The following is a 24,835-nucleotide window of genomic DNA, read 5'->3' as shown; positions in this document are numbered from 1 at the left end:
GGTGTGTGTCGTCCCCTTCCTCCTCGCCTGCCTCACTCCTGGAGAAGACAGTGCAGCTTGGGACCCCAGAGCAGATCCAGGGAGACATGGGTAGGTGGCGGGCATGCTTAAGCAGGATGTCTGTATTTTGCAGCCATCCTGCAGGAACACACGTGCTGCCTCCTTCCCACAGGCCTGCAGCCACCTAGGAGGCCAGGTGTAAAGTCCTGTTCTCTCTCATTGTTCTGGAAACCTCTTCACTGTTTTTAAAAGAGTACGGACGTGAGATTTATCCAGCCTCCTCCTTAACTCTACAGGAAAAAAACTAAAGTGAGACCAGTGAAGACCAGGGTCCCCCAGCATGGGTATTGGGGCTCATGGGGGTAGCAGGGAGCCCAGGCCCCTTGTGAGGAAGTGTGCACCTGTGCAGCACCAGCAGGCTTCCCAGGATTTTTGTTTTTTCTTAAAGAGATGTCAAAAAGAATTTTTTTGTGAAAAATCCAGGGCCAGCTTCTCTTTGGCCCAGCAGGTGCAGTGCCGGGATGCAATGATACTTTAATGGCCTGTAAAATGTCCTGAGTCCTTTTAAGTCAGAAGGAGAAACCCCTTTAGGGTGGGAGAAAGTGTTTTAGTGCAGGGTGTTAACAGATTTATCTTTATATCGCATGAACATGAAGTGGAACTTAATGTTTTTCACGGAGGAAGGAACGTACAAGGGAACCAAAGGTGCCAAGTACCCTCAAATGTCATAATACAACCCAGAAAAATGTCCCACTCAAACTGCACGCAAGTCATTGCTTTCCTTAGGCACTGAGGAAATGTAACTAAGCACCCTGAGGAGGTCCAGCTGTGGCCCTCCATTGTGACTTGGGCAGCGTGCAAAGGCACCAAAATCACTGACAAGGGTCCTTGCCCAAAGGCCTCTGCTGGAACAGTCCGTACTAGGTTATCTGTTCCCCAGATGAAAGGCGGCGGTGGGCAGCCACAACACCGTGAGCGCCTGCCGTCAGCTGCTTTGCACTCAGCTCTCCTTGCCAGTCTCCCTTGAAAACTTTCAAATAATTCAAAGCAAAGATAAGCCATCTGCCCCTCCACCACTCACACTGCCAAGGTGCCTCAGTCCCTGTGTCTGCTAAAAAGATTTCCCTTCAGTCCCTCACACGTGTCAAGATGAATACAGTGAAAGAAGGAGGAGGGTGCAGAGTTTAGTCGGCCTAGTCCAGAGAGGGCCTCCCAGAGCAGACACTGTTTGCAGAGAGCCTAATGCATGAAGGATTGAATCTACACTGAGGGGCAGCAAGTGCAAAGGTCCTGAGGCAAGAGCTTACCTTGTGTTCTGGGAGCAGCAAGGAGGTCCATGTGGCCAGCTGGAGCAGGAGGGAGGGACAGGGGCTGGAGCAAGCTTCCAGATCCCTGAGGTCTTGTAGGCTAAAGAAATTTTATTCTGAGCAAAATGGTGACCACTGTTAAGACTTTAAGTGAAGGAATAGGGTGGTATTTCATTTTTCCAGTTTGGGTTTTGTTTTGTTTTGTTTTTTAAACAAGGGTCTTCTTGATCTATAGACCAGACTGGCTTTGAACTTGAGGTCCTCCTGAGTGCTGGGATTACAGGTAGGCACCACCTCACCCAGCTCCTAATGGTATTTCTTGATATGTTAGAGATGAGGTGGAAGCAGAGGACAGCTTAGGAGTCTACTGCAAGAGTCCAGGCAAGAACTAGTGGTGGTGAGGTACAAATCAAGACCCTGAGTTCACTGACTCCCTTTTCACCCCTCCAGCCCACCCACCCGAGGAGGCCTGCATCACAGACTGGTGTTACTCACCTATGGTTTGAAACAAACAAGCATAGGAGGGCCCCCCTTGTTAACTATCAGTCAAAACCAGGGCCTTCTGTTCCCAAGCTAGAGCCACAGCCTTTCTTTGTCTTGCAGGGTGCAGTGCACAGCTCCCTGTGGCAGCAGGTCTGAAGGGGAGGAGCCACCAAGGACACAGGGATGGCAAAAATTGGATCACATTTTGGATCTTGAAAGTCCCTGGCACCTGCTAGGTCCCATGGATGGTGGTAGTTACGACCAGGCCTTTTTAGATGAGCAAATCAGACTGGGCATGGCTCGCCTAGTGGGAAGTTCTGGGTTCCATCCCCACTGCCCCAGAAAGGCAAAACAAAAGCAAGTGAATTTCGGCCCTGGGATCTAAGTCCCTTTAGCTAGGGTGAGAGGAGGGTCCTCCCCTCCCATCAGAGTGGCAGAGAGGCATCAAGGTGGCCTCACCCCGGCCCAGTGCAGTGGGGAGATTTGGTCATGGAAAGAAACTGGTTCTGTTTTTGTCTGCGTGTCCCCAGATTTATGTTGGACAACATAAGTTTTCGTTGGCTGGTCCTGCTTCATCTGAAAGATGAAAACCGACCTTTTGATTTCTGTGTGGCTGCGTCTTCCAGGGCCTTCCCCACCATCAGTGCAGGCTGTCTGCAGTGGGGCTGGCCTGGCACGGGGATTAGGTCATATGTTTGCACATTACACATGTGGATTTATAGCACCTCATCACTGGGCACTTTTAATAAAGCAAGTCACTGTCCTCCAGGGAGGCTCAACTTGTCGGGCTGCTTAGTCACAGACGCCATTGACATTCTGGGCACCATAAATTACACCTTCCCAGCTGCATGGCTGCAACCCGTCCCTCAGCTCCCCATTTCTGCCTCCTTGTCTGAAGTGGCCCATGAAGAATTAAGTAACACATAGCGGGCGCCCAACACTAAGCATTCAGCCACCGCCACCATTAGTAATCATGACTGTTCTTACTCTGCAACACCATCCACCCCCGGGAGAAGTCGGCACTGTCTCAACGAAGACAAATGGGAGGTGGTCTCACCAGTACCCCTGAGGCCTGGCAGGTCATGTGAGTGGGCAAGGCAAGGTTGATGTAAGACTATAAGGAGGTCTGGGGAGTGTGGCAAACTAGAGATCAGGTGACCTGTGTAGTGCTAAAGTCAGATTTAAACTCCACCATAGAGCAGTAATGCACAGGCTTATCTACCCCCCAGCCCAGCCTGGAAACCCAGTAAAGGAAGACAGTGTTTCATTTGTTAACAGGTATTTCTTAAGCACCTACTGTGTGTCAGGCACCGCTCGAGTGAACACAGTAGGCTGATTCCCTTCCTTGCACGGATCCACTGATCCAGCAGGACCCTGTCCTGGAGCCAGGTGCACCCCTGAGGCAAGGTCACTATGGCAGAGTGGAAGAGAAACTCAGCTTTGTTTTAGGACCTCAGAGAGAAGCCTTAGGCCCCAGGACAGTGAGAACATCAGAGAGGTGCCTGCAGGGTGCTGGCTCTGACTGGTGGATAGCTATAGAGACTGGAGGAGGCGGCTCCGTGGGGCTTCCGAAACCAACTGAAGGCATCCTGCAGAGCTGCAAGGGGCAGCTGGGCTCAGGGTCCACACAGCCCGGACCTCTCCAGTCTCAGGCCTTCCTTCAGGCTCTGCTGAGTAGCACCATCTGCTCCAGGAAGGCCTAATGAAGCCCACTCCTCCAGAAGGAGGCACCCCACACAGTGAAGACCCTGTGTTGCCCACCAGTTCCAGCTGGAAGCACCAGTACCCCAGCTCATTTCAGGAGATAAATGGTGTAACAGGAAGTGAACCCAGTGCTCAGAAGGTCAGCTGGCCTGCTGAAGATGTGACCTTTGATCTGAGAGCTACATGATAAGCTTCCCCAGCCAAAGTTCTCAAGAAGAGAAGCCCTGACAGAGGCAATGGCGAGTGCAAAGATCCTGGGGCAGGAATGAGCTTAGAGTATTTGAGAGACAATCAGGAGAGCAACCTCGGCAAACCCACTGAGCAAGATGAGGCCTCGGGAAGGAATGTGGGCCTTATTCCTAGTGCAGTGGGAACTGTGGATGATTTTAAGCAGTGAAGAGATAGGACCTGTTTGTGTCAAGGAAATTCTGGCGTTTCCTTCCCCTCTTGTTGGAGAGATGGGGTAAAAGAGCTGGATGAACCTTTCCGTAGCCATCCAGGGTGGGGAAGGGTGGAGGAGGTTCTCAGGAGGGGGTCTCTGGGTCTTTGGAATCAGGGCTCTCCAGCCAAACCTCAAAAGCCTGGTTGGCTTCCTACTGGCCTACTAAGTTACAGTAAACCAGGCAGCTTAAGACAACACTCTTCTCTCAGAGTTCTAAAGGCCGGGAGTCCAAATGCAAGGGGGTCCAGCAGGGTTGGCCCCCTCCTGAAGACTCCAGGGGCTCCTCAGCTCATGGACACGTCAGCCCAGTCTCTGCTCTGTCTTGCGTGGCCCAGAGGGCTGGGCCTGGGTGGCGTCTCTTCTGCCTCCTGTGTGGACACCTGAGCAAGCCAGATTAACCTCCTCTTAAGATCTGCACATTTACGTCTACAAAGAACCAAGAGCCTTTTTCCAGAAAGGCCACGTTCACCAATTTCAACAATTAAGTCATGGCCATAACTTCTGGGGCTCACTAGATACTGAAAACCACCGGGAAAGGGGAACCCCAGGGGCCACGACAGAGAGGAATCTGCAAGGAATACTTCCCAGACCGCCAGCCACAGTGTCCATTTAGGCATCCGCTTTCCCCAGGGGTTGAGTACCTACTGTGTGTCACCATGTGGTGCAGGGAATCCAGCAGTGCATAGAGCGCCTGGCCTTGACCCTGGTGGAACACAGCCTGCACACAGTAGGGCTTGCACTCGTGCATCTCCTTCCTCCCAAAGCTTTGCTCTGCCTCCAGCTTCCCGGAGAAACGAGACTAGGCATGAATGAAAGCGCACTAGTGGTGTGTATATTTAAGTCCTAATAATACCTGTTGCGGGGAGAAGATGTCAGAGAATAGAAGCCAAAGTGTCCTGGGGCCCCCAGGGTGCAGCTGGGCAGCATAGTTGGATTTGGGAACAGGTGCAGAGTGGGCTCCAGGTGGACCCCTGGTGTGGGGGTGCAGCTGGGCAGCCAGGAAATCCTCAGGAAGGTTGGCCTTGGGTTGATGTGCCCAGGTTTCATTAAGAGGGAACAATTCTTGGGAAGGTTCCAAATCAAACAGTATAATCCTCCCCTGCCCCCAAAGCATGTATATTAGTACTCTGCCAAAAATACATCCCGTTTATACGTAAAGCAGAGTTAGTTTGATTCTAGGCTTAGATCGGTACTGGGGTTTGAACTCAGGGCCTCACCCTTGCAAGGCAGGCGCTCTACCACCTGAGCCACTTTGCCAGTCCTGTTTTGTGTTGGGTATTTTTGAGCTAGAGTCTCGCAAACTATTTGCCAAGACTGGCTTTGAACCATGATCCTCCTGATCTCTGCCTCCCAAATAGCTGGGATTACAGACGTGAGCCAGCGGCACCCAGCGAGTCTCAGCTCACCTAAAAGCAGGTTTTTACTCCCACCATGTGTGTCGACTGAACCAGGACACCACGGTGCAGGTTCTGAGACGTCCACCCCGCTCATGGATGGGCATGCAGCTCCCTGGGGCAGCAGGGGTCCCAGCTCACCCCACCCTGTGCTTGCAGGGTCCATGCAGGTGATGAACAAGACCCGGCGCATCATGGAGCAGGGCGGGGCGCACTTCATCAACGCCTTCGTGACCACGCCCATGTGCTGTCCCTCCCGCTCGTCCATCCTCACCGGCAAGTACGTACACAACCATAACACCTACACCAACAACGAGAACTGCTCGTCGCCCTCCTGGCAGGCGCAGCACGAGAGCCGCACCTTTGCCGTGTACCTCAACAGCACAGGCTACCGCACAGGTGAGCAGCAGGGGAGGGATGGGCGGGGCCTCCACGGGGGACAGTGTCCTTGTGGCCACTACCCAAGGTGAGTCCAGGATGTACAGCAAGCCACTTTCATTTCAAAGTTGCGCGTTTGTTTCTATGTGTTGGAATCAGAAAAAAATACAGATTCGAGTGACTGTTTCTAAGAGTTTTGACTTTCGAAAAAAGGGAGTCCACTTAAAATACGAATTGATCACATTGAAGCCACAGTGTCCCTGCACGGGTTTGTTTTCTGTTAACTTATTTAGGGAACTGATTGATGGGCTCGGACCATCAGCATGGAAGATGTTCTGGAACATCAGGGTGAGGGTTGGAGAGGAGCAGAGGTAGAGACTGGCGCCCAGTGGTGGTAACTGGGGTGTTGGCGTGGAGATGGATCTTTGTCAGCACTGCCCCAGCCATCGCGCTGGCTCCTGATCATCTGTCCTGCAGGAGGTTCTGTGGTGGTCCCCAGAACCTGGCTCCTCTGCCAGGCCAGGTGTCTGAGACAGAGGTAAATAATGGCACAACACACACTCCAGCCCTGGTGCAAAATCCTCTAGATTCAGTTCATTGAACTTGTTTGAATCTAAAACAATAAATCCTCCCCACCTCAGCAAGGAGCCAAGGAAGGTGGGAAACCAGATACAGTGGCTCAAACATTGCCACCCCAGGAAGTTGCATCCAAGTGACTAGGGGTTGGTTTGGGTGGAAGGGACATGAGGGAATGACAAGACCCTTTGGGGCTAGGCAGCCTCTCAATGCATAGCTGGGCTGATAAGGCACCATGGGACTGGTGCAGCAAGCAAGGGGCTGTTTATCCCCCACACTCTTGTCCCACTAGCAGAAACACCTAGAAAGTGGGCTCAACTGTGAGAACTGGAGAGCCCCACTGCTTTGTGCATGCCAGCATATGGACACACAACCCTGCTGCTTTCTGGGCCTGGCAGAAAGTGGTGTGTCAGAGATTACTGTGGCCTGAACTTTAGATGGCTGGGGGCTTGGGCATCGGCCCCGATTAAAGGGGCACCTGCCACTCAGGTCCAGAAATGCTATCCATGCCTGCCTGGAGTTTTAATTGTTGTTTAAAATGAAAACATTTAAACTGCATGGTATTACGTACCACTAATCAGAGTCTATTGAGAAAATGACAAGAAGACATGATAATGAATTCACAATCCCTTTTCGATGAATTTTCTTCTCAAGGTACATATGAGGTTGTAGAGTAGATTTTTAATCCCGCAAGGAGAGATGGCTGATTGCTCCTTCTGGGTCTTGAGCCATGTTAGACCCTATATCCGTGCAGACATGCAGGAAAGCTGACAGAGTTGCATTTAAATTTGAGTGAGATCCAAGCTGTTTATTGCTCTCAATTAAAATGCCATGCTGTGAATAGCCTGGCATGGTAGTACCTGCCTGTAATCCCAGCACTCAGGAGGCAGAAGTAGGAAGATCCTGAGTTCCAAGCCAGCCTGGGCTACAGGGTAAGACTCTGTCTCTAAATAAATAAAGAACTAAATTCCATGCTGCTTTGCTGGTTCTGCTCCATGAATCGGTCAAAGACTCACACTCTACTCCTTATTTGTCCTGGAAGCAGAAATAAGTCACATGATCACATGTGGCTGCAAAGTAGCCTGGGAAATGTAGTCTTTATTCTGGGTGGTTCTTTGCACAGCTGAAAATTATTTTAGTTTGCTAGAAGAAGAAATAGATACTGAGGGGGAATTCGAATCTGGACCATGGTGTGGTTCTCAGCTCTTTGTGTTTGTGATATCCTCGAATCTGGGAGGCCAGCTGTAAGGAGGATGCCAGAAGCCAGACGTTCACAATAAAAAGTGCTACTGATGGATCAGGTTAGATACTTTATCCTAAAAAATGAAATACACAGTTTTGAAAATGGCTTTACTTTGTTTAGCAAAGGTTAGGCTGTAACTAATGAAGCTCTCTGAAGCCCGTAGATTGATGAGGTATCAGTGAGGGGTGTAATTTGTCCCATGAACATAAATGGTGGCATAAATGACATCCTCCACTTCACCTTGAGTGTCACAGCAAGCTCAGGGAGGGCCTCCACGGCCCCTGTCCCTCCTCTGACTTCTGAATCTCGCTGTGAAGAGCCTCCCGCATTGCCGTCCTTCTCGGTGGTCTGCTCTTCCCTGGTCTCCAACAGCAGATTGTTGGGTGGATTTGTGTGTGTCTCAAACTGTCCTTTAGCACCACCTTAATTAATGTCACATAATCCCGCATCTTTGAAAAGATTAGCGCTTTCCCTCTGCAGTCATCTCACCTTGTGTCACCCATGTTTCCTGTAGAGATCGATAGAGGGTGAAGTGAGAGATGCTAACTTTTGGCAGGATAAATATCAATTTGTGAATGTTTCTGGCTGTGGCTTCCTGGCACATGTCAGCAGCTGAACCTGTGCCACCCTGACTGTTCAGGGACTTACCCACAAGGCTCCATTACTCAGGGCTCTCAGCAGGAAACCCTCCTAGCTCTCTGCAAAGTGTTCGAGAACACGGGCTGTGCCTGAATTTGAATCTGGACACTGCACCTTCGGGCTGCCTGAGCTTGGACTAGTTGCTTCACTTCTCTGCCTTGTTTTCCTCACTGTACACAATAATATCACTTGGCTCACAGGGTTTCGTGAAGCCTATGTTACAGCAGTGACTGGCTTGTGGTAAGCACTTAAGAAATTTAGTGATGACAGTGGTTCACACAAACGACCTCGGACCAGTGAACTGGTGACTGACAGTGCATTGGACCTCAGGTAGTCCTCAAAGAGCCAATGCAGCCTTCAAGTCCCTGTCTCCTCTCACCACAGCACATACCAAGAGGTCCTACCACGCCAGCTGCTGAGGCTGTCAGAAACTAAGGCCACACACTGGCAGTGGAAAGCAAATCAGCCTGCCACCTTGAAGCATTTACTCAGTTCCACCAAGGCTGCAAATGCGCGCCTCCTCCCACCCAGCAATTCCGCTCTGGCCCCGTACCCTCAGCTCTGAAGGGCAACATGGGTTCTGTGAGCCAGGGCCTTCCTCGCTGCTCTGCCTCTCCTTAAGATGTGCGATGCTCGTGGGCAGTAAACTGCCCTCAGATTGGAGAGGCAGAAAGCCAGCTAGGACTGGTTTTGATAAGCTGTGCTGAAGCTTTAGGCAGACTCAGATCCCTTGGTTCCTGATTTCTCGGGAAAACTCAAGGTCTCACCTGGTCACGGGCATGTTCACAGCTTCTGCTCCAGCCAGAGCAAGAGTGTCACTCTCTCAGAATGTTGAAGTTGTGTGATTCTTTCTGATTGGGCCAGCTGGAGTCACATGCCAATCCCTGGCCCAATCACCATGGAGAATGTGGGAGCCGGCCAATGGGCTTAGCCTCCCCACCTGTTCCCAGATCCCCAAGTAGATTCCAATGCTCCCTAGCCCCAAGGTCCCCAAGTAGAAATGGAAGGCCATGGGGAAGAATGAGAGGAAAGGAGTTCTGGATGCCAGTCTCAGATTTCCATACCCAACTCTTCAGGAGAAACAAAGCACCTTTCTCCACCCTTCCTGGTGAATTAGGATGAGTGCCATCTTCTCCTTGGGGTGACACCATTCTCCTCCCACATTCCTACGTGCATCTGCATTCTGGGGTGGCTTCCTCACCCCCACGTCTGCTATCTGTACAGACTTTTAGAGATGGGGGTGAGCCTCTGCCCTTACCCCCACATTCTAGAATGTGCCAGGGAAGAGGGGAGCTCCCTCTCCTTTCAAGCCAGGCTTTGCCAGGATTCCCAGTTGGAGCCTGTTTCAGTCTTGGTCCTGAGCACCTCAGCTGTTCTCACAAAGCTGGGGAGGGAGGTTGCCTGAGGACCTGGGCTTGACCATGCACTGTGGGCAGCTTCCCTCACTGTGTGGCCTCAGTGCCAGCACTTGCCATGGCAGGGCATAGGGCATTGCACTCGATGCCCCTTTACACAGGGTGCTGGGTGTCCCTGACAGTCACACTGCCTTTGAAGGCAGGGATGGGGGTGGGGAACAAGTGCACATGACCCTCAAGCTAAGCTGCCTTCTTGCCTCTCTCCCTCCCACTCTGCCTGTTTGCTCCTTGCCCTGAACCCAACAGGCCACTTCCATCAGCCTCAGCAACACCTTCTGAGATCCCCTGCCTGTTAGGCCCTTGTGCTCAGCACAACTTCCTGGTCTTGTCCCTCTCCTCTGCAGGCAGCACTCACCCGCTCCAGTTTTCCAGGTACTCAGGCCAAAATCTTAACGCCTAACATTCAGCCCATCAGCAAACCCCATCACTCTGCCTCAGAGTGTGCACAGAGTCCCCTGTGCTGCCGTTGCCCCCGTCCCTACCTGCTTAGTCCCAGTCCCTTCCTCCTGGCCGCACTGCTCCTGCCCCTGCCCTTGCCCCCAATGTCTGTTCTCAAGAAGGCAGTCAAGGGATCCTGTCAAAACCAATGTCACACTCTGCTGCTCCTCTGCAAACAGTCTTCCATGTCTCCCACCTACTCAGAGTAGAAGCCCCTCGCCTCCCATTCTCCCCTTTGTCCCTCCACTCCAGTCATAGCAGCTCCTTCCTGTTGCTCAAACAATCAGTGACCCGGGGCACTCACCCACTTCAGGGCCTTTGAATATACTCTTTCCTTCTCTAGAAACTTCTTCAGATCATGAGCACTGACTGCTTGTGTGCTTTCCTCGGCTCTGTGTTCCAGTCTCACCTCTTCAGAAGCCTTCCTTGACCACCCCAATCCCCCCCTTACCTCCTCATCCACTTTCTTTCCCTTGAACCCCCTCGACACCACCTAACATGTATTTATGAATTTGTTTATCATCCAGACTTCCATGTTAAGTGTCACCCCCTCTTGCTGTATCCCTGTCCTGGTTGTCACTTCCTTCAACCGTTGTTTTGGCCCTGTTCACTATGGGCTGGACATTCTGCCCTTGTATCTTATTGATGCCTTGCTTCTAGAATGCCAGCTCCATAGAAAGAAGGACAGTGTCAGCTCCCTCCTGTGTCCCCACCCCACACTAGATGCTCAGTAAGTCTTTGTCGGGAAACCGGATGGGTGCACGTGCTCCATCTGGGGCCAGCAGCCAACTCCATCTCTTCCCTTCTTTCTCCCCTGCACCCCCGTCCCGGCCTACTCTCTTCTTCCTTCCCTCTGCACCCAGAGAAGAGGGGGCTCACGGATCCCCAGCCACCCTCCTCCAACACAGCTGGCCCTGCCTTCACAATGGCGGCCTTCTCTCTGCTTGGCTTCTCTCCTGGTTCTGCGCCCCGCTCTCTTCCTCTCCCCTCAAGTACACACAAGCAGGCACACACACTAACACAACTCCCTTCTGCCCTCAGCCCAGCTGCCTCTTGTCCGCCTGCCACCCCTCCAGCCTGGTGGTGTGACAGCAGGGCTCCGCCCCGTGGAGCTCATGGCAGGCAGCCTCCTGGCCCTTTCTCTGCACTCCGGTTCGTAGAAACAAAGTAGCACTAACAGGTGACCTCAAACAAAAGCCATTTCTTCTCATTCAGTTCTGGAAACCAGAGTCTAAAGTCTCTCCAGAGGTCTCAAGCAGTGCCGCCTCCAAAGGCTACAAGGGAGCATCCATTCCTGCCTCGGCCTGATGGCCCAGGTGTCCTTGGCTTGTGGCCACATTACTCCAGTCTCTGCCTCCGTCTTCACATGGCCATCTTTTCTCCGTGTCTTGTCCAGATTTCCCTTCTTACTAGGATCCGGGTCCCTGGACTGGCGTCCACCCTTATCTAGTGTGACCTCATTTTATCGGGATCACTTGGCCATCATGCAGATAAGGTCTCTGCCCAGTTCCTGGGGTAAGGGCGTGATGTGGATTTGGGGATCACAGTTTAGCCCACGCATTCACCTCCATTGAGGCTGCAGAGCCTTATGTTAAACTAGGGCCATCCCTGGAGGCCAGCAGGAACTCAGGGCCAACTAGCCACCCACCCTGCCACAGGGCTGTGGTCCTCAGTGTAGACTGTGTGGCTGCCCAGCTGGCCAAACCAATGGTGTCCACCATCCTCCCTCTCTGACTTCAGTGGCATTGAAACTGTGGAGGTCAGAAGGAAAGTGACCTCTAGTCTTCTGGTCACTACTGCAACTCCCAGAACATTCCAGAAGGGGTAAGATCAAAGCCACAGGGCCCAGTACAGTTGCCTCTAGCCTTGAGGAACTTTTTAACTCTAATTAAAAGTAAAACTTAAGTTTCTTGGGCACACAAGCCACGATTAAAGTATTTGGTGTCCATCAGGTGCCACCTTGGATGATGCTCGTTTAGACTCTTCTGGCATCACAAAGGGGTCAGTGTGAGAATGAACCACTTGAAGGGAAGCTTTTTTTGAGGGCATGGGGCCACATAAACCTTGGAGAATAGAATGGTGACAGCAGTGATAAGAATGTAAGTCCGCTTTGCAGGACTGGTTCTATGAGCTGGGTCTGCTCCCCTAGTGGCCCCTAGCCTGGACCTGTTGTTCCAGCCTCCCCTTCCATCGTACATCTTGGGTTAGGGACCTGGGCTCAGGGGCAGCCACACAGGAGCTCCGACTTGGGGCCCCACCCAGCCCTACGAATCCACCTGTGTGGCGAGGGGAAATGAGAAGAGAAGGGAGGCGCAAGGGGTCTCAGCAAAGGAAGAGAGCCAGCACCCTGACGTCGACCCTCCCAGGCTGAGGGGCTGTCTCTGCCCCTCTGTGAACCTTTCTAGCCTGGAGTGCCAAACTCATGTGCACAGGGGCCAGGCAGGTGGGAAAAGCACCTAGGTTTCAAAGGTGGACTGTGAACTCTTCTTTTTACAAATAAATAATTATAAACCAGGCAGTCTCACAGCAAGCATGCCTGGGGAGGTGGATTAGGCCTAGGCCACCTGTTGGCAAGCTTTTTTCCTCACCTGGTGGTTCTCAAGGGAGCACACAGCCCCCTCTGGGATAAAACTCATGAAAGCCTTTCTAGTAGTAATACAGGTTGGGATACAGCAGGCTTCCAGGGACAGAGATCAGGGGCTTTGGTGGCCTGCTGTGCAGAGTCCACATAGTCTCTGCGTCTTCTGCGGGTCATTCATAGGGTGGGTTATTTCATGTTTATTTTTATCTGAGCCTCGAGCCTCTTATATATAAATATGGAAGGGTTTTGGCAGTTCTAATATAGCCTGAATTTCTCAGGAATGTTTGTGACAAGAAAATGGAGGGATATTTTAATTGCATGCAAAACTTCTCCATGAGTTATTCCTTATTTCTAAAAACTCCCATCCCTGACAGCAGTGACACCCAAGACATTTGAATTGCAAATGCTGCCGCCCACCCAGCCGCATTTGTGACTGTCACCCTTCCTGGGGATCTGTCTGGTGCTGGCATCTGACTGCTCCATCCTGTCTTACTGATGGATGTGCTGGAGAAATTTCGTATTGAAATTTTCCTTTATTATAAATCGTTTTCTCTTTATTTTTCTTATAAATTGCAATTGAACATTATATGAATTTTTAGCAATGATGTGCATAGGTATCTTTTGTTTCTCATAAATTTCTTTTTGAGAAAATAAGGAGCCTTACAAAATGTTTGTCGTAGAAAAGGGACATCATCTAATAGCACCGAGAACAATCCTTTGAAGGTTCAGGTTGGCGCCAGACACGCCAAGGCGCTAATTAAATGTCCACTGATTGGCAGACTCCGGGGCCTTGGGCTGAGAGTTTTCTAAGAGGTTTTCTCCCCTCCCCCATCCGTCCCTCCATACTGAAAAGGGAGCAGCCAAGAATTTAAGACCCAGAGGTCCTGATGCTGACTCAGCAGGCCATAGAACCTGGGAGCCTCCCTCCCAGCTAATTGGGTTTGTGAGAGATGAGTGGCCCTGACTTCATCTGCTAGAACTGCATGACCCTCACTCACTTGCTCGCAGGGAGGGTGGCTGAGGCTGCATCCAGGTAGAGGTCCAAGCAGACGCCCTTCCTGCCACCGTCACCTGCAGCCCAGCCTGGGCTTCTGGGGTTGCCAGCAGCCCAAGCTTCTTTGACAGCAGTGGCCCACCTGCAACAGACAGACAGGAAACTGGGCTTGTAAAGGGACATGACCCACAGGGGCCCTGGCCCTGGCTACCTGCTTGTCCCCACCAGTCCCCAGCATCTAGCCATTCTTCCTAAACATAACCATGTCACTCCCTGCTCAGAACCATCTACTGGCTGCTTTCTGCTCTTCAGTAAACTCACAGCTCCTTGCCTGGCCTGCTCACCTCTCTGTTCACACCTCCTACCTCTCTCTCCCTTCCTGACAACTGTATGGTCATGTGGCCTCTTTGCTATTCCTCTACCATTCCAAGGTCATTTTTTGCCCCAGGACCTTAGCACTTGCCTCTGTGTAAAATACTGTTCACAGTATTCCTTGTCATCATTCATCTTCAATTGGGAACTTCCCTGGTCGATGCCCTCCACTCTCCTGAACTCCGTGTAACAACTGATATTCTTTACCCGTCATTATTTGCTATGACACGCTGCTTTATCCTCTTATGACTTACCTTCCTCTTGAAACTGGAAAAGTTTTTGAACTTTGTTCTCACCGGTTTTGTTTGCTGCTCATCTGTGAACAGTGCCTGGCAGGGACTGGGTGCTCCATAAAGATTTGAATGAATGCATGACTCAGCCTTAGGCTTGAAGTAAGCAGGAAATGGGGCAACATGGAATTTGGATTTCTGTCTCACTTATCCAGTATCAAGAAATATAATTGAAATGAGTTCTCTGGGACCCAGTGCTCAAGCACTGCTGTAAGAACTCTGTCTTTCTGCTTCTTGGATTTTTCTTTTCTTTGGAAGGACTCTAAGGAAGTGTGGTGGCCCCTACTGGTGAGATGTCACCAGCCTAGTGACCCCAGATGAAAAAGAGGCCTCCTTCTAATGGGGCCCAGGAAAGTCTCAGGGAGGCTCTCACTGACTCAGATGTGATTACATGTTTCTCCCATATCCAATCACAGAGGCTGGGGAGATTAGATTAACTGATTGGCCAGACACTGATAATGTGTGTGTGGTGGGGGGCCTACAAACAACCCCAGAAGAACAGGGAGGACTGGGAAGGAGGAAAGCAGAGTTACAAAATTCAGGCAGATGGGAGGTGTGCAGACAAATAATTTAGCAGATGCTCATCAGGGAAACCCAGCTGCAGCCTCCTGGGGGAGGAGGGTCTTCTCCCAGCCCCCAGCCTCTGCTCCCAGCTCAGGTTGCCTCCTCTGTGCACTGTCATGTCCCCACCACTCACTTGCTTTCCCACTGTTGTCAAATTCAGCAAGTTCCAATCTCTGGCATCCAGAATTTCCACAGCATTGATTGATGACTGTGTACAGCAATTTGTGCTTAGAGTCTTTTCAAAAGCAGGAGAAGCTCACGCTATAACCTTGTGAGCAGCCCAAAGTGAAAAGGATCCAGTTACCAACTGACAGAAGTGCCCCAGCCCTGAGCTGTGAGGCTCTGGGGTTATTTATTGCATTTCTTCCCAGCCCTGCCTCCTCAGTCAATTTGTCTGCCAAAAAAAACCAAAGACTTGTGGCCTGTGGATTTCGTATCTAATATTTTTAGTATTCTAGAGCTGCTTCTCTTCCCTGCTAGTGAGTGGGGTTGTTCTCTGCTACCCAGACCAGCAGCCCCAGAAAACACAGTGACAGATGGTGAACATCACAGGGCTCTTCTACTGGTGGCAAGGGTGGGATCAAAACCCTCCCTGGACAGCTCAACTTCTGTTTTCCACTCCTGGGGGCCAAATTTAAATCTCGGACAATGGCAGTCAGTAGTGGAGTCCACACTTCAACCCCAGATGTGTTCTGTTTCAGTTGTAAGAGGCTTTTTTAAACCTGAAAATTATACCCAAAAGTCCAGATGACAGGCTTCTCTTTAGCAGATGGTAATGAGAGTCTTGCTGGTGTTAACAATATTCCTAGGTGGTAGTGTTGCTGGTAGGTGCAGTCTGTGATCAGAAGAATTCCAAATTCTTTGTGTCCAGTGGGGAAGAATCCATGGCAGGACATGTGGGTGAAACTGGAGTTTATTACAAGTTAGGGAAGGGAATTATGAAAGGGAGCATGGTGGGCGCAGGTGTGATCTGGAGGCAGAGAGAGCTGCTTCCCTTCTCAGGTGCTTTTAAAATCTATGCTAACCTATGGGAAGGGAAGCACCAAGTGATTTCCGTCCCATGATCAATGAGTGGGGAAGGGGCATGGGTGGTTTCTGGGCAGGTGAGGGTGGTGGCTAAACCAGAGCGTGGTTAATCTGAGTTGTTACATTTTTCTGAGTCCCATATTTTCCCTAATTTTAGCCTGCCTCAAATGCCTCCTGAGAGACATGATCCCCTCCCCCAAAAGTGTTGAGGTTGCTGAGGGACCAGAGTTCTCTTTTCTTTTGAATCTGCTTTGAGCTTACAAGGGGCAGCAGACCCTACCCACAGGGGAAATTGTCTCTCCTACTTCTTTTCCTTGGTGCTCATTTGGACACAAGGTGTCTGAACCATTGTCCGGTACAATCGAGGCTCCTCATGGAGAGCTCGTCAGCTGCAGAGATCAAGCGCACTATTGCCTTATGATTTGGGTCCTAAAGGCTTTTATCCTGGAAGAGAGAAATCTGGTTTAGAAGGCATGACCCAAACAGTAACAACGATAGGAGCATCAGAGGGGAGCCCTGCGAGGTGTAGCAGGAAGGTTAAAGAATCTGACTTTTCATTTTGAGAAGCTAGAGTCTCTGGTTACCTTTTTCTGTAGGCGTTTATAAACTGTACCTATTTTAACCATGAGACGGCCCTCTGGACTGACACTCTAGTGGGCAGTTAAGGGCTGATTGTTTGGAGTAGTACCTACATTAGGAGCCAGGTGTACTAGGGGACCGATGCCAGTCCAGTTAGAGGGTAAACACCAGAAGAATCAGATCCGTACAGAAAGATGACTCAGTGTCCCTACACAGAAGTTAGATGCCGTTGAAAGTCAGATTGCCTCTGCTTAAACAGAAGATGTTGGCCAAAGACATGAGTTTGCCTTTTGCAAGAAGCCTAGAAGCCTTAAATATTAGAGCACATGCAGAAGAGTCCCTTTTAAAAATCTCTCAGCTTTGGTGACTTTTAGAGGTCTGGAATAATTGACTCCACTTAGATCTGGCGAAGTCTCCTCATTTGTGTAGTTTTTGAGCTGTCTCGGGTGGCTGAACGCCATTTGTTTCTCTTAGAAGTTGGGCAACACCAACCCCTCAGGGGTCGCATCCTCTTAAACTGGTTTTCCGAACGGTCGCCTCTGAAGATTTTGCCAGTTTGGTAGTTTTGTCCCCTGGAGCCAGGAGTAGCTTCTCCTGAAAGTCATAACTTTTTGTCCCACAGAGGAGGGGAACAGATCGAAGTTAGTGCCAATCCAACCTTTTTGGCCATAAGCAACAAAGAGATTTATTTAAAAATGGCTCTTAGATTGGGCTTAATTAATCTAATTGTCAGTCTCATAGGGGATGTACTACTGACACCTTTGAATTGTTGTAAAGTGTGCACGAGCAACAGTTACAAAGTTTTATGAGGAAATAGGAAACGAACCCAATACTGAAGAATGTCCTGGTTGATAGATAAGCACCTGTCAGAGTCATTTTTCATGGGCTTGTCTGTAAATGTTTTAGGAGGATCAGAACTGAAATGACAAAACTTAAAGAAACCATGGTTAATAGTTTAGCAATTAACATAATAGTTTAATTACTTTTAATTATATATGTAACTCCATTTGAGAAGGCTTATACATGTGACGAACACAAAGACACCTAACATATAAAGGACCCAGTAGCAGCCTCACAGTTTAAACTTTGAATTTTGGTTAGGGGAGGCAATAAGTTAGTGGTTTTCAGTACTGGCAGTACAGTACTGATAATTTAAAACCCTACATTTTCCAATGGTCAGGAGAAGGCAGTGTCAGTAATTTCAAATAGCCCGTTTTAATACTCAGTTGCAATATATATATATATATTATATATATATATGGAGAGAGATATCTATATTCAGATATAGATACATAACAATGTTTAATCTAGCAAATCTAGATAAACCGATGTTTACCTGACAATCAGATGTCAGGCCTAAATGGCAGAACTTTTAGCATTTGTCATAAAGAGGAGAAATGACAAAGACTTTATTAAATAGAAAGTGCCTTAGGTAAAAGAACTACAGCTGTTTAATATATATATTTTTAACTCTATAAATGATTTTATGACATTTAGATACGTGTACAAGGCACTAGCAATATTAGAACTATTTAAATGAATTTTTACTTAAAGTTTAGTTTTCTCAGTGTTACCAGAAAAACACCTTAGGGTTTTTGCATCTGTCAAGAGACTAACTTAGGCAGGATGCAAAGAATAGTAGATAATTTTAAATGAGCTATCAAGAGAACTAGTCATCTTTTTTGGTTAGCAGGATTAAAGCACTCCCAGTATTTAAGGATACAGCCAAGTGGTGAATATGTCAGCTTCTCCTGAGCTGGTGGAGAGAGAGAGGGAGCGGGAGAGTGGGATCTTTGCCCTTTGGGAGAGAGCAATAGCTTCCTGGATCCGTGAAGCTCCCCTTCTTTAGAGCCAAGGAAACTCCTAACACAGGTCCTTTTCAGCCTTTCCCATCAGATGTCTCTGGAGTGAATGTGTGGCAGGGCACCCTGACTTTGAGTCATCTGTTCTCCTAAGGGCCCATCTGTCCACCTCTGCATGAGGGTTTCTAAATGGGATGCTGATCCCGAATGCTAACCCAACTATTAAAACATCAAAACTATCATACACGAGGTTGATACCAAGAACAAGATGTAAAATGAAAAGATAACAATATAAAGGAAGACAATCTGTTGAGTGTTATAAAGAAACATCTTAATATGAACTTTTGTAACCAGTACAGAATTAACTGTCAATTAAATCCAGATTGCACCAATGTAAGCTTGGCTGATGGAAGTTAGGGGTCAATAATGGGGAAACAGTTTCACAGTGCAAGAAAACTTGAAGCATTAGTCCAAGTAGCAACAACAACAAAAAACAAGTGGTTTTTTTTTTTTTCTTAAAAAGATAATCCAATAAGAGTAATACCTCAAATGATTAATGATACAGAAACAGAGATAAGGGAGTAAACATAAAGTTAGGAAATCCAATGACCAGGAGTCACGGCTTGGATGTTGATAAGAAGTCACATCTTAGACTGCTGATGTTAACAGAATGACTTGGAACACGCAGCAGGGTTGTTGTTGACCTGCATGTAGTCCCTACGGCCCAAAATAACAGGCTCAGCCAGTGAGAGTCAATAACATAGTGTCATGTGCAACCCAGTATTTTAGGATTAATCACCTTTCAATATACCCCAATAAAATCGTAAGGCTTTATCATCCCATCTGGAGGGTGAACTTCTGTTTGGTTTTGGTAAAATTTTGTATTAGCCTATAGCACCAAAAATCCCTGACAGAAACCTATTTTTTAATACACATTAGTACCTTAAATTTTGACTTCAGAAAATTCTCTAGGCAAACTTTAAACTATAGCCAACACAATCATACACACACACACACACACACACACACACACGGGTATATATATATATATACACATATACATATATAAACATAAGCTTTAAGACCTTAATTTGTATCTTGAAACAACCTTTGTAAAAACCTGAACTTAAGTAACATTGTTTTCAATAAAACTCTTGGCAACCTTATACCTCAAAAGAGTTAGGAAGAAAATTAAATTAAACTATCTTTTTTTATAATAGCTATTGATAAGAACGCATGGGTCAATAAACCTAACTGTAAAAGAGTTAATGTAAATTACACTCATGATAGAATGAAACAGATTACTGTCCATAAATTTTTAGTTCTAAGGCAGAGGATAGTTTGGGCTGGTTGGGATTAGAACTAAATATAACTTTTTAAACAACAGGGCTACGCGTTAACTGTATAAAAGCAGTTTAAGAATCGTCCTAAAGACATCTAAACACACACAGATACTTTGACCTCAGCATGCCAAAAATGTCAACTGTAAGCTCGTATATGTGAGCTCAAATAGTTAGCAATTCAGTGGCCACAATTTGTGGGAGACAGAAAACACACACAATGACACATTAATTCAGAGTGCAGTCTTAGATAAATTACTTTTGTCATTATTTTTAGTAGGTCAGCCAGCTAGACTCTTAAGTACTTTACAAGAGATCTTTAACACAAATACCCTATTCTTTGTCCAATCATTAACAAATTAATGTAGTCAAACCATATGAATTTAGAGAATTTTAATCGCAAGTTAGTTATACTTTTCCTGGAGGTTGGCAAGATGGCATCACCCTTGAGTTCCTGTTACTAGGGAGTGGCAAGGTGGCTTTGGACACGTTGTGGCTTCATCATGGTGGCAGCACTTCCTGTGACCACATGGAAGGGTCTCTCAAATGGAACACAAACACACGATACACGCAACATACAGGCTCAAAATAGCAGTGTGTTACAGGAATAAAAGACATTCCCCCCTGAGAGACAGGTGTTACTGCCCACATGAGTTCCTAATAAAGAGGCCAAGTAATTAAAGCACACTTAGGTGGGATTTGAACTCACGGCCTCACACTTGCTAGGCAGGCATTCTACCACTTGAGCCATTGTGCAGGTCTTTGTTAGCTACCCTAAAGAAAGGAGACTAAGAGGCTGGCAGGATGGCTCAAGACAGGAGACTTAGAAACTAACTATCTTTAGAATCTGACAAATAATCCCATTAATCCCATCAGTGAAGGGTGCCAGCCACTTACTGGTGGACCCAGGGCATGTGTCCCTGGGATAGGGGAATGTGACCTCAGGGTGAGCGCTTCTGCCACCCCTGCAGGCCATGGGGACAAGGAGAGTGCAGGCAAGAGTTGGAACCAGGTGCCCAGGACCAACAGCGGCATGGCAGGTAGGCAGGCAAGGAATAGGCTGAAGGAGGAAGAGGAGGACAGCTGCAGACCCGTGGCATCTACAGGAGAATGGTCCAGCCTGAGCCTAGGGTCATGGTCGCCAGAGCCGGCACCTTTAGCTTCCCTGGGTGTTCACGGCAGAGCAGTAGCTGTGGAGCCTGGCCATGCAGGATGGTCTTGGGACACGCAACTCCCTCCTTCTGCCTCTGACGCCCAGTGGACTCTGGCCAGCTAGGCAGGGCTTATGGGCCCACACTGAAAGACAGGGCTGGAGAGTGCACACGTGGGCATGGCGGGCTCCAGGCTGTCACCCATCTCACCCCCAGTGCCACAAGCCTCCCAGCCCTTCCCACTGGTGGTCGTGGAGGCGGGGCGGCACGTTTCTCCTTTGTGCCATTCCCTCCTCCTGCTGGCTGGGCAGTCTGTGGAGGCCTGGTTTTACCCCCTGGCAGTTTTAAGCCCTGTGCCTGCCCCCCCACCCCAGAGGCAGTTTAAAGTCTGGGGCCAGTTGAGTTGGATGGGGCGTGCCTCCCTGGCAGCCCATAACACAGGACAGATTAGGGTGGAGGATGGGCAGAGGAGCCCCATCCGAGTGCCTGGGGCAACAGACGGTCCTGATGCTCCCTGGGCCAAGTGGTCAGAGACCCTGACATGCACTCTCCAGACAGTGGCATTTTGGGGAGGGCTTCCAGGTGCAGAGACCTGAAGCACAGGAGTGTGTACATGCCACATACATGGTGCAGGGTGGGGGAGGGATGAGAGAAAAAGGCATTCCCGTGTTTTAATGTGGCCCGTACCCTGGGGCGTGTATCTTCAGGGGACAACCATGTGTGCCTCTAGCTGGTCCCGGACCCAGGTTGGGAGTGAGACACCTGTGTGTCCAGCTGGCAGGCAATGCTGCATCCCTCACATCCGTCGCACGGGGTGCAACCCCACCACGCCAGTTGCTGGCAGTCCCAGATGCTTTTTGTGAGGGCAGAGCTCAGCCCATCCCCTTGGCTATGGTTTCAGAAAAGAGACTAGAAAGAGCGTCTGGGGGCTCACGTTCTTCCTGGCTGGTTCGCTACGTTGTTGCTGGAGGGTGCAGTACAGAAGACATCTAAATTCTGTGTCCCTTGGGAAGAATCCATCACAGAACACGTGGGTGTAACTGGAGTTTATTAAAAATTAGGGACGGGAAATACAGAAGGGAGCATGGTGGGCACAGGTGGGATCTGGAGGCAGAGACAGATGCTTCTCTTCTCCAGGTGCGTTAAAGCCTACGCTAACCTATGGGAAGGGAGGAAGCAGGTGATCCCATCCGGTGATCAATGAGTGGGGAGGGGCAGAGGCAGTTCCTGGCCAGGTGAGGACGGTCCCTGAGCCAGGGCATGGTCAATCTGAGTTGTAATATTTTTCTGAGTCTCAAACTTTCCCTAATTTTAGCCTGCCTCAGTTGGTGTCAGTAAGCTGCAAGATTACAAGATAAATCAAGGTACCTTGATTTATGAATAAAGTTTTATTGGAACTCAGCCATGCCCATTAATTCAGGTCTTGTCTATGGCTGCTTTCCCGCTAAGGTGGCAGAGCTGAATAATTACAACAGTGGCCTCCTGGCTATAAAGCTGAAAATACTTAGAATCTGGCCCTTTGCAGAAGTTTTTTGACCGCTCCTTGGTGACAGTAGCCACCTGGTTTTGTGTCATGGCTGTCCCAGTAGTTGTTAGAATATAGGTAGAGCCAGTGCCCAAAATGTCCACATCCAGAAGCAGGAAGTAGAAGATTGGGGCTGGGGAGGACACCGCTTCTTGCGGGGGAGCCCAGGTGGTACCAGAGGCAGCATGCCCTGCACGTGCCACTCCGATGCAGGTAAGAAAATACACAGAATAACAAAGGAAGCTGAGTGTATCCAGGTGCTGTTCTCAAGCCACTTTACAAACTGCCAGATATTCTGCTTTAGTGAGTGGCTGAGTGCGTTAGTGAGCCAGTATGTCTGGGGCTTCCACGATGGAGATCGTGCTACCTTAAACAGTGTTTCAGGATGTGTGTGGTGACTGTACTGTGATATGAAGACATCTGTGACCTCCCTGGTGACCAAGCCACAGGTCCTACTGTCATCTATTGCCTCCACTCGTTATTGAAAGGGATGCTAGTTAGAGGCTAAGAGCAATAAGCAAGTGTACTTGCCCCATCCAAGTTCACGGACTGCCTGAGTTCTGTCCCCAGGCAGATTACGACCCCCTCCCTTGCTGCTGTGACTCAATCCCACAGCACTGAGTGCATTGAAATGCTTCAACTCCCACATTTCTACCTCCACCTTGCCTGAGCCTGAACTCCTATCTCCCGCTGCCCACCCCATGTCCACCTGCACGTTCAACCAGCACCTCAAGGTTAGCATGTCTGACCTCCTTACCATCCCCCACCCCAAACCTGCCCCTCCTAGAGTCAGCAACCAGGCACCTCAAAACCAAGGAAAGACAGCCACTGAAGACCCTCCCCCAGAGGCTGCCAGAATCTCAGGTCCATCGTTTGGCTGCGTTTCCCCCAGGCCTCCCATAAACTGGTGTCCCTTGCCTCTGTCACCCACTCACATGCTCCCTGAATGTTCATGGGCACAGGGACACAGCAGGGGAAAGGCACCCAGAACCCTCTGCCGTCATCAGTTGACATTCTAGTTGGGGAAGCAGAGAAGACACATTTGTCAAATGTGACAAACACCATAGAGAAACAAAGTCAGGGAGAGGGAGAGGCCCGACAAGGAACATTTGAGAAAGTTGAGGAAGCTCCATGCAGGTATCTGAGGAAGAAGTACCAGCCAGGGCAAAGGTCCTGGGGCAGGAGTGATGTTGGGGAATAAGTGACTGGGAGGACAGAAGCAGACAGAGGCTGGAGCAGAGCTGGCCAAAGGGAAAGTGGGGAGATAAGGCCAGGGAGAGGCAGAAGACAGTCTCGGAGCCTTGTAGGACTGACAAGGACCCCGGGGTTACTCTAAGTGTGATGTGGGGCTGTTGGAGGGTTTGGAGTGGAAGGTGGAGAGCAGAAGAGACTGGGGGAAGGAGGCAGGAGGACCAGGGAGAGGTCTGACCTGGGTGACTGCTGAAGGCTGACTGCTGTGCCATGGTGACAGCTGGGATGTGAGAGAGACAGCTGAAGATGTCTGGGGGTGCAGCTCAGCCACCGGCCTTTACTGACACTTGCAGTTCCAGGCGAGAAACAGGTTGGGGACAAATCGGGAGGCCACTTTGGAAGATTTGTTTGATGCCAAAAGAACCGATTTGGACAGATGTATTAAGTACGCAACAGCCCCAGTAATGAATAAAAAATGGCCAGGCAGCGTGCCGAGGCCATGGGCGGCTGGGACCAGGCACTGCCGCTGAGGGCCAGGACACTGTCATACCTCCCAAGCTCCTTGTACGTGAGGCAGAGCGGCTTGTTCTGGACAGGCCAGGCTTTCCAGAGCTTTCTGCTCCATTTGTCACTGACCTTTCCCAATTGTCGTGGCAGACATTGTTTATTGTCATTGGCTCCACTCAGCGCTGGGCCACTTCAGCAAGAGACATGTCACGTGTCATGCGGCCTCCACAGCCCTCCCAGGATCACCAGGGTCTTGGGAGCCTTGCTGGTTCCTCGACTGGATCACATCTGTCTTCTCACAAGCATTGTTGGTTCTCCAGAGACACAGCAGTCACCCCCCGGCTGAGAAAGGGTAACGGGACAACATGGAGGACTCACAGATCCTTTTCGGACATCCGTCCTCCAGGCTGGCTGTGCTCATTCATAGCTGCTCCATTCTACAGATGGCGTCACTGAGGCTGAGGGAGCATTCTCCTCCAGGAGACAAAGCTGGGCCTCTGTCCCCTGACTATAGACTAAGCCATGCCACACACCCCCCGTCACTGACAGGTGCACACAACATCTCACACTGTGTACGCAGCACATGTTATCCCAACTGCACACGCCTGGCCCTTTGGTCTTCTGTGTATGGGAGAGTGTGCATCCATGGTCTCTGGCTACCAGCTGTCATGCCACCTCCCCCAGCACCTGGCTGTGACCACCAAAACTGTTTCCAGGATTTGCCCAATGTCCCCTGGGAGGCAGAATGGTCCTGGCTGGCCCAGTTCACGTTCATTGTATCCACGCACAGTCTTCGTGATCCTTTTCCTGTGGTATAACACGCCCCAGACACTACAATGGAAACCCCTTAGAATAAGACACGCAGCTGCTGGCCCTCTGGAAGGTTTGTGGTGC

At 49.6% G+C, this 24,835-nt stretch overlaps 1 protein-coding gene across 3 annotated transcripts in view; it reads left to right on the top strand.

Moving 5' to 3' along the window:
• Sulf2 (sulfatase 2) overlaps positions 1-24,835 on the top strand; it is a 96,187-nt gene that overhangs the window by 31,417 nt on the left and 39,935 nt on the right. For all 3 annotated transcript variants that reach the window (XM_074074949.1, XM_074074950.1, XM_074074948.1), the window contains exon 3: positions 5,490-5,729. In XM_074074949.1, coding sequence (XP_073931050.1) covers positions 5,490-5,729 — 240 coding nt within the window. The remainder of the gene's footprint in view (positions 1-5,489; positions 5,730-24,835) is intronic.

Source organism: Castor canadensis, chromosome 5 (genome assembly GCF_047511655.1).
Source record: "Castor canadensis chromosome 5, mCasCan1.hap1v2, whole genome shotgun sequence".
NCBI lineage: Eukaryota > Metazoa > Chordata > Mammalia > Rodentia > Castoridae > Castor > Castor canadensis.
The sequence above is the reverse complement of the archived record's forward strand: the minus strand, read 5'-3'. Positions and strand labels throughout refer to the sequence as shown.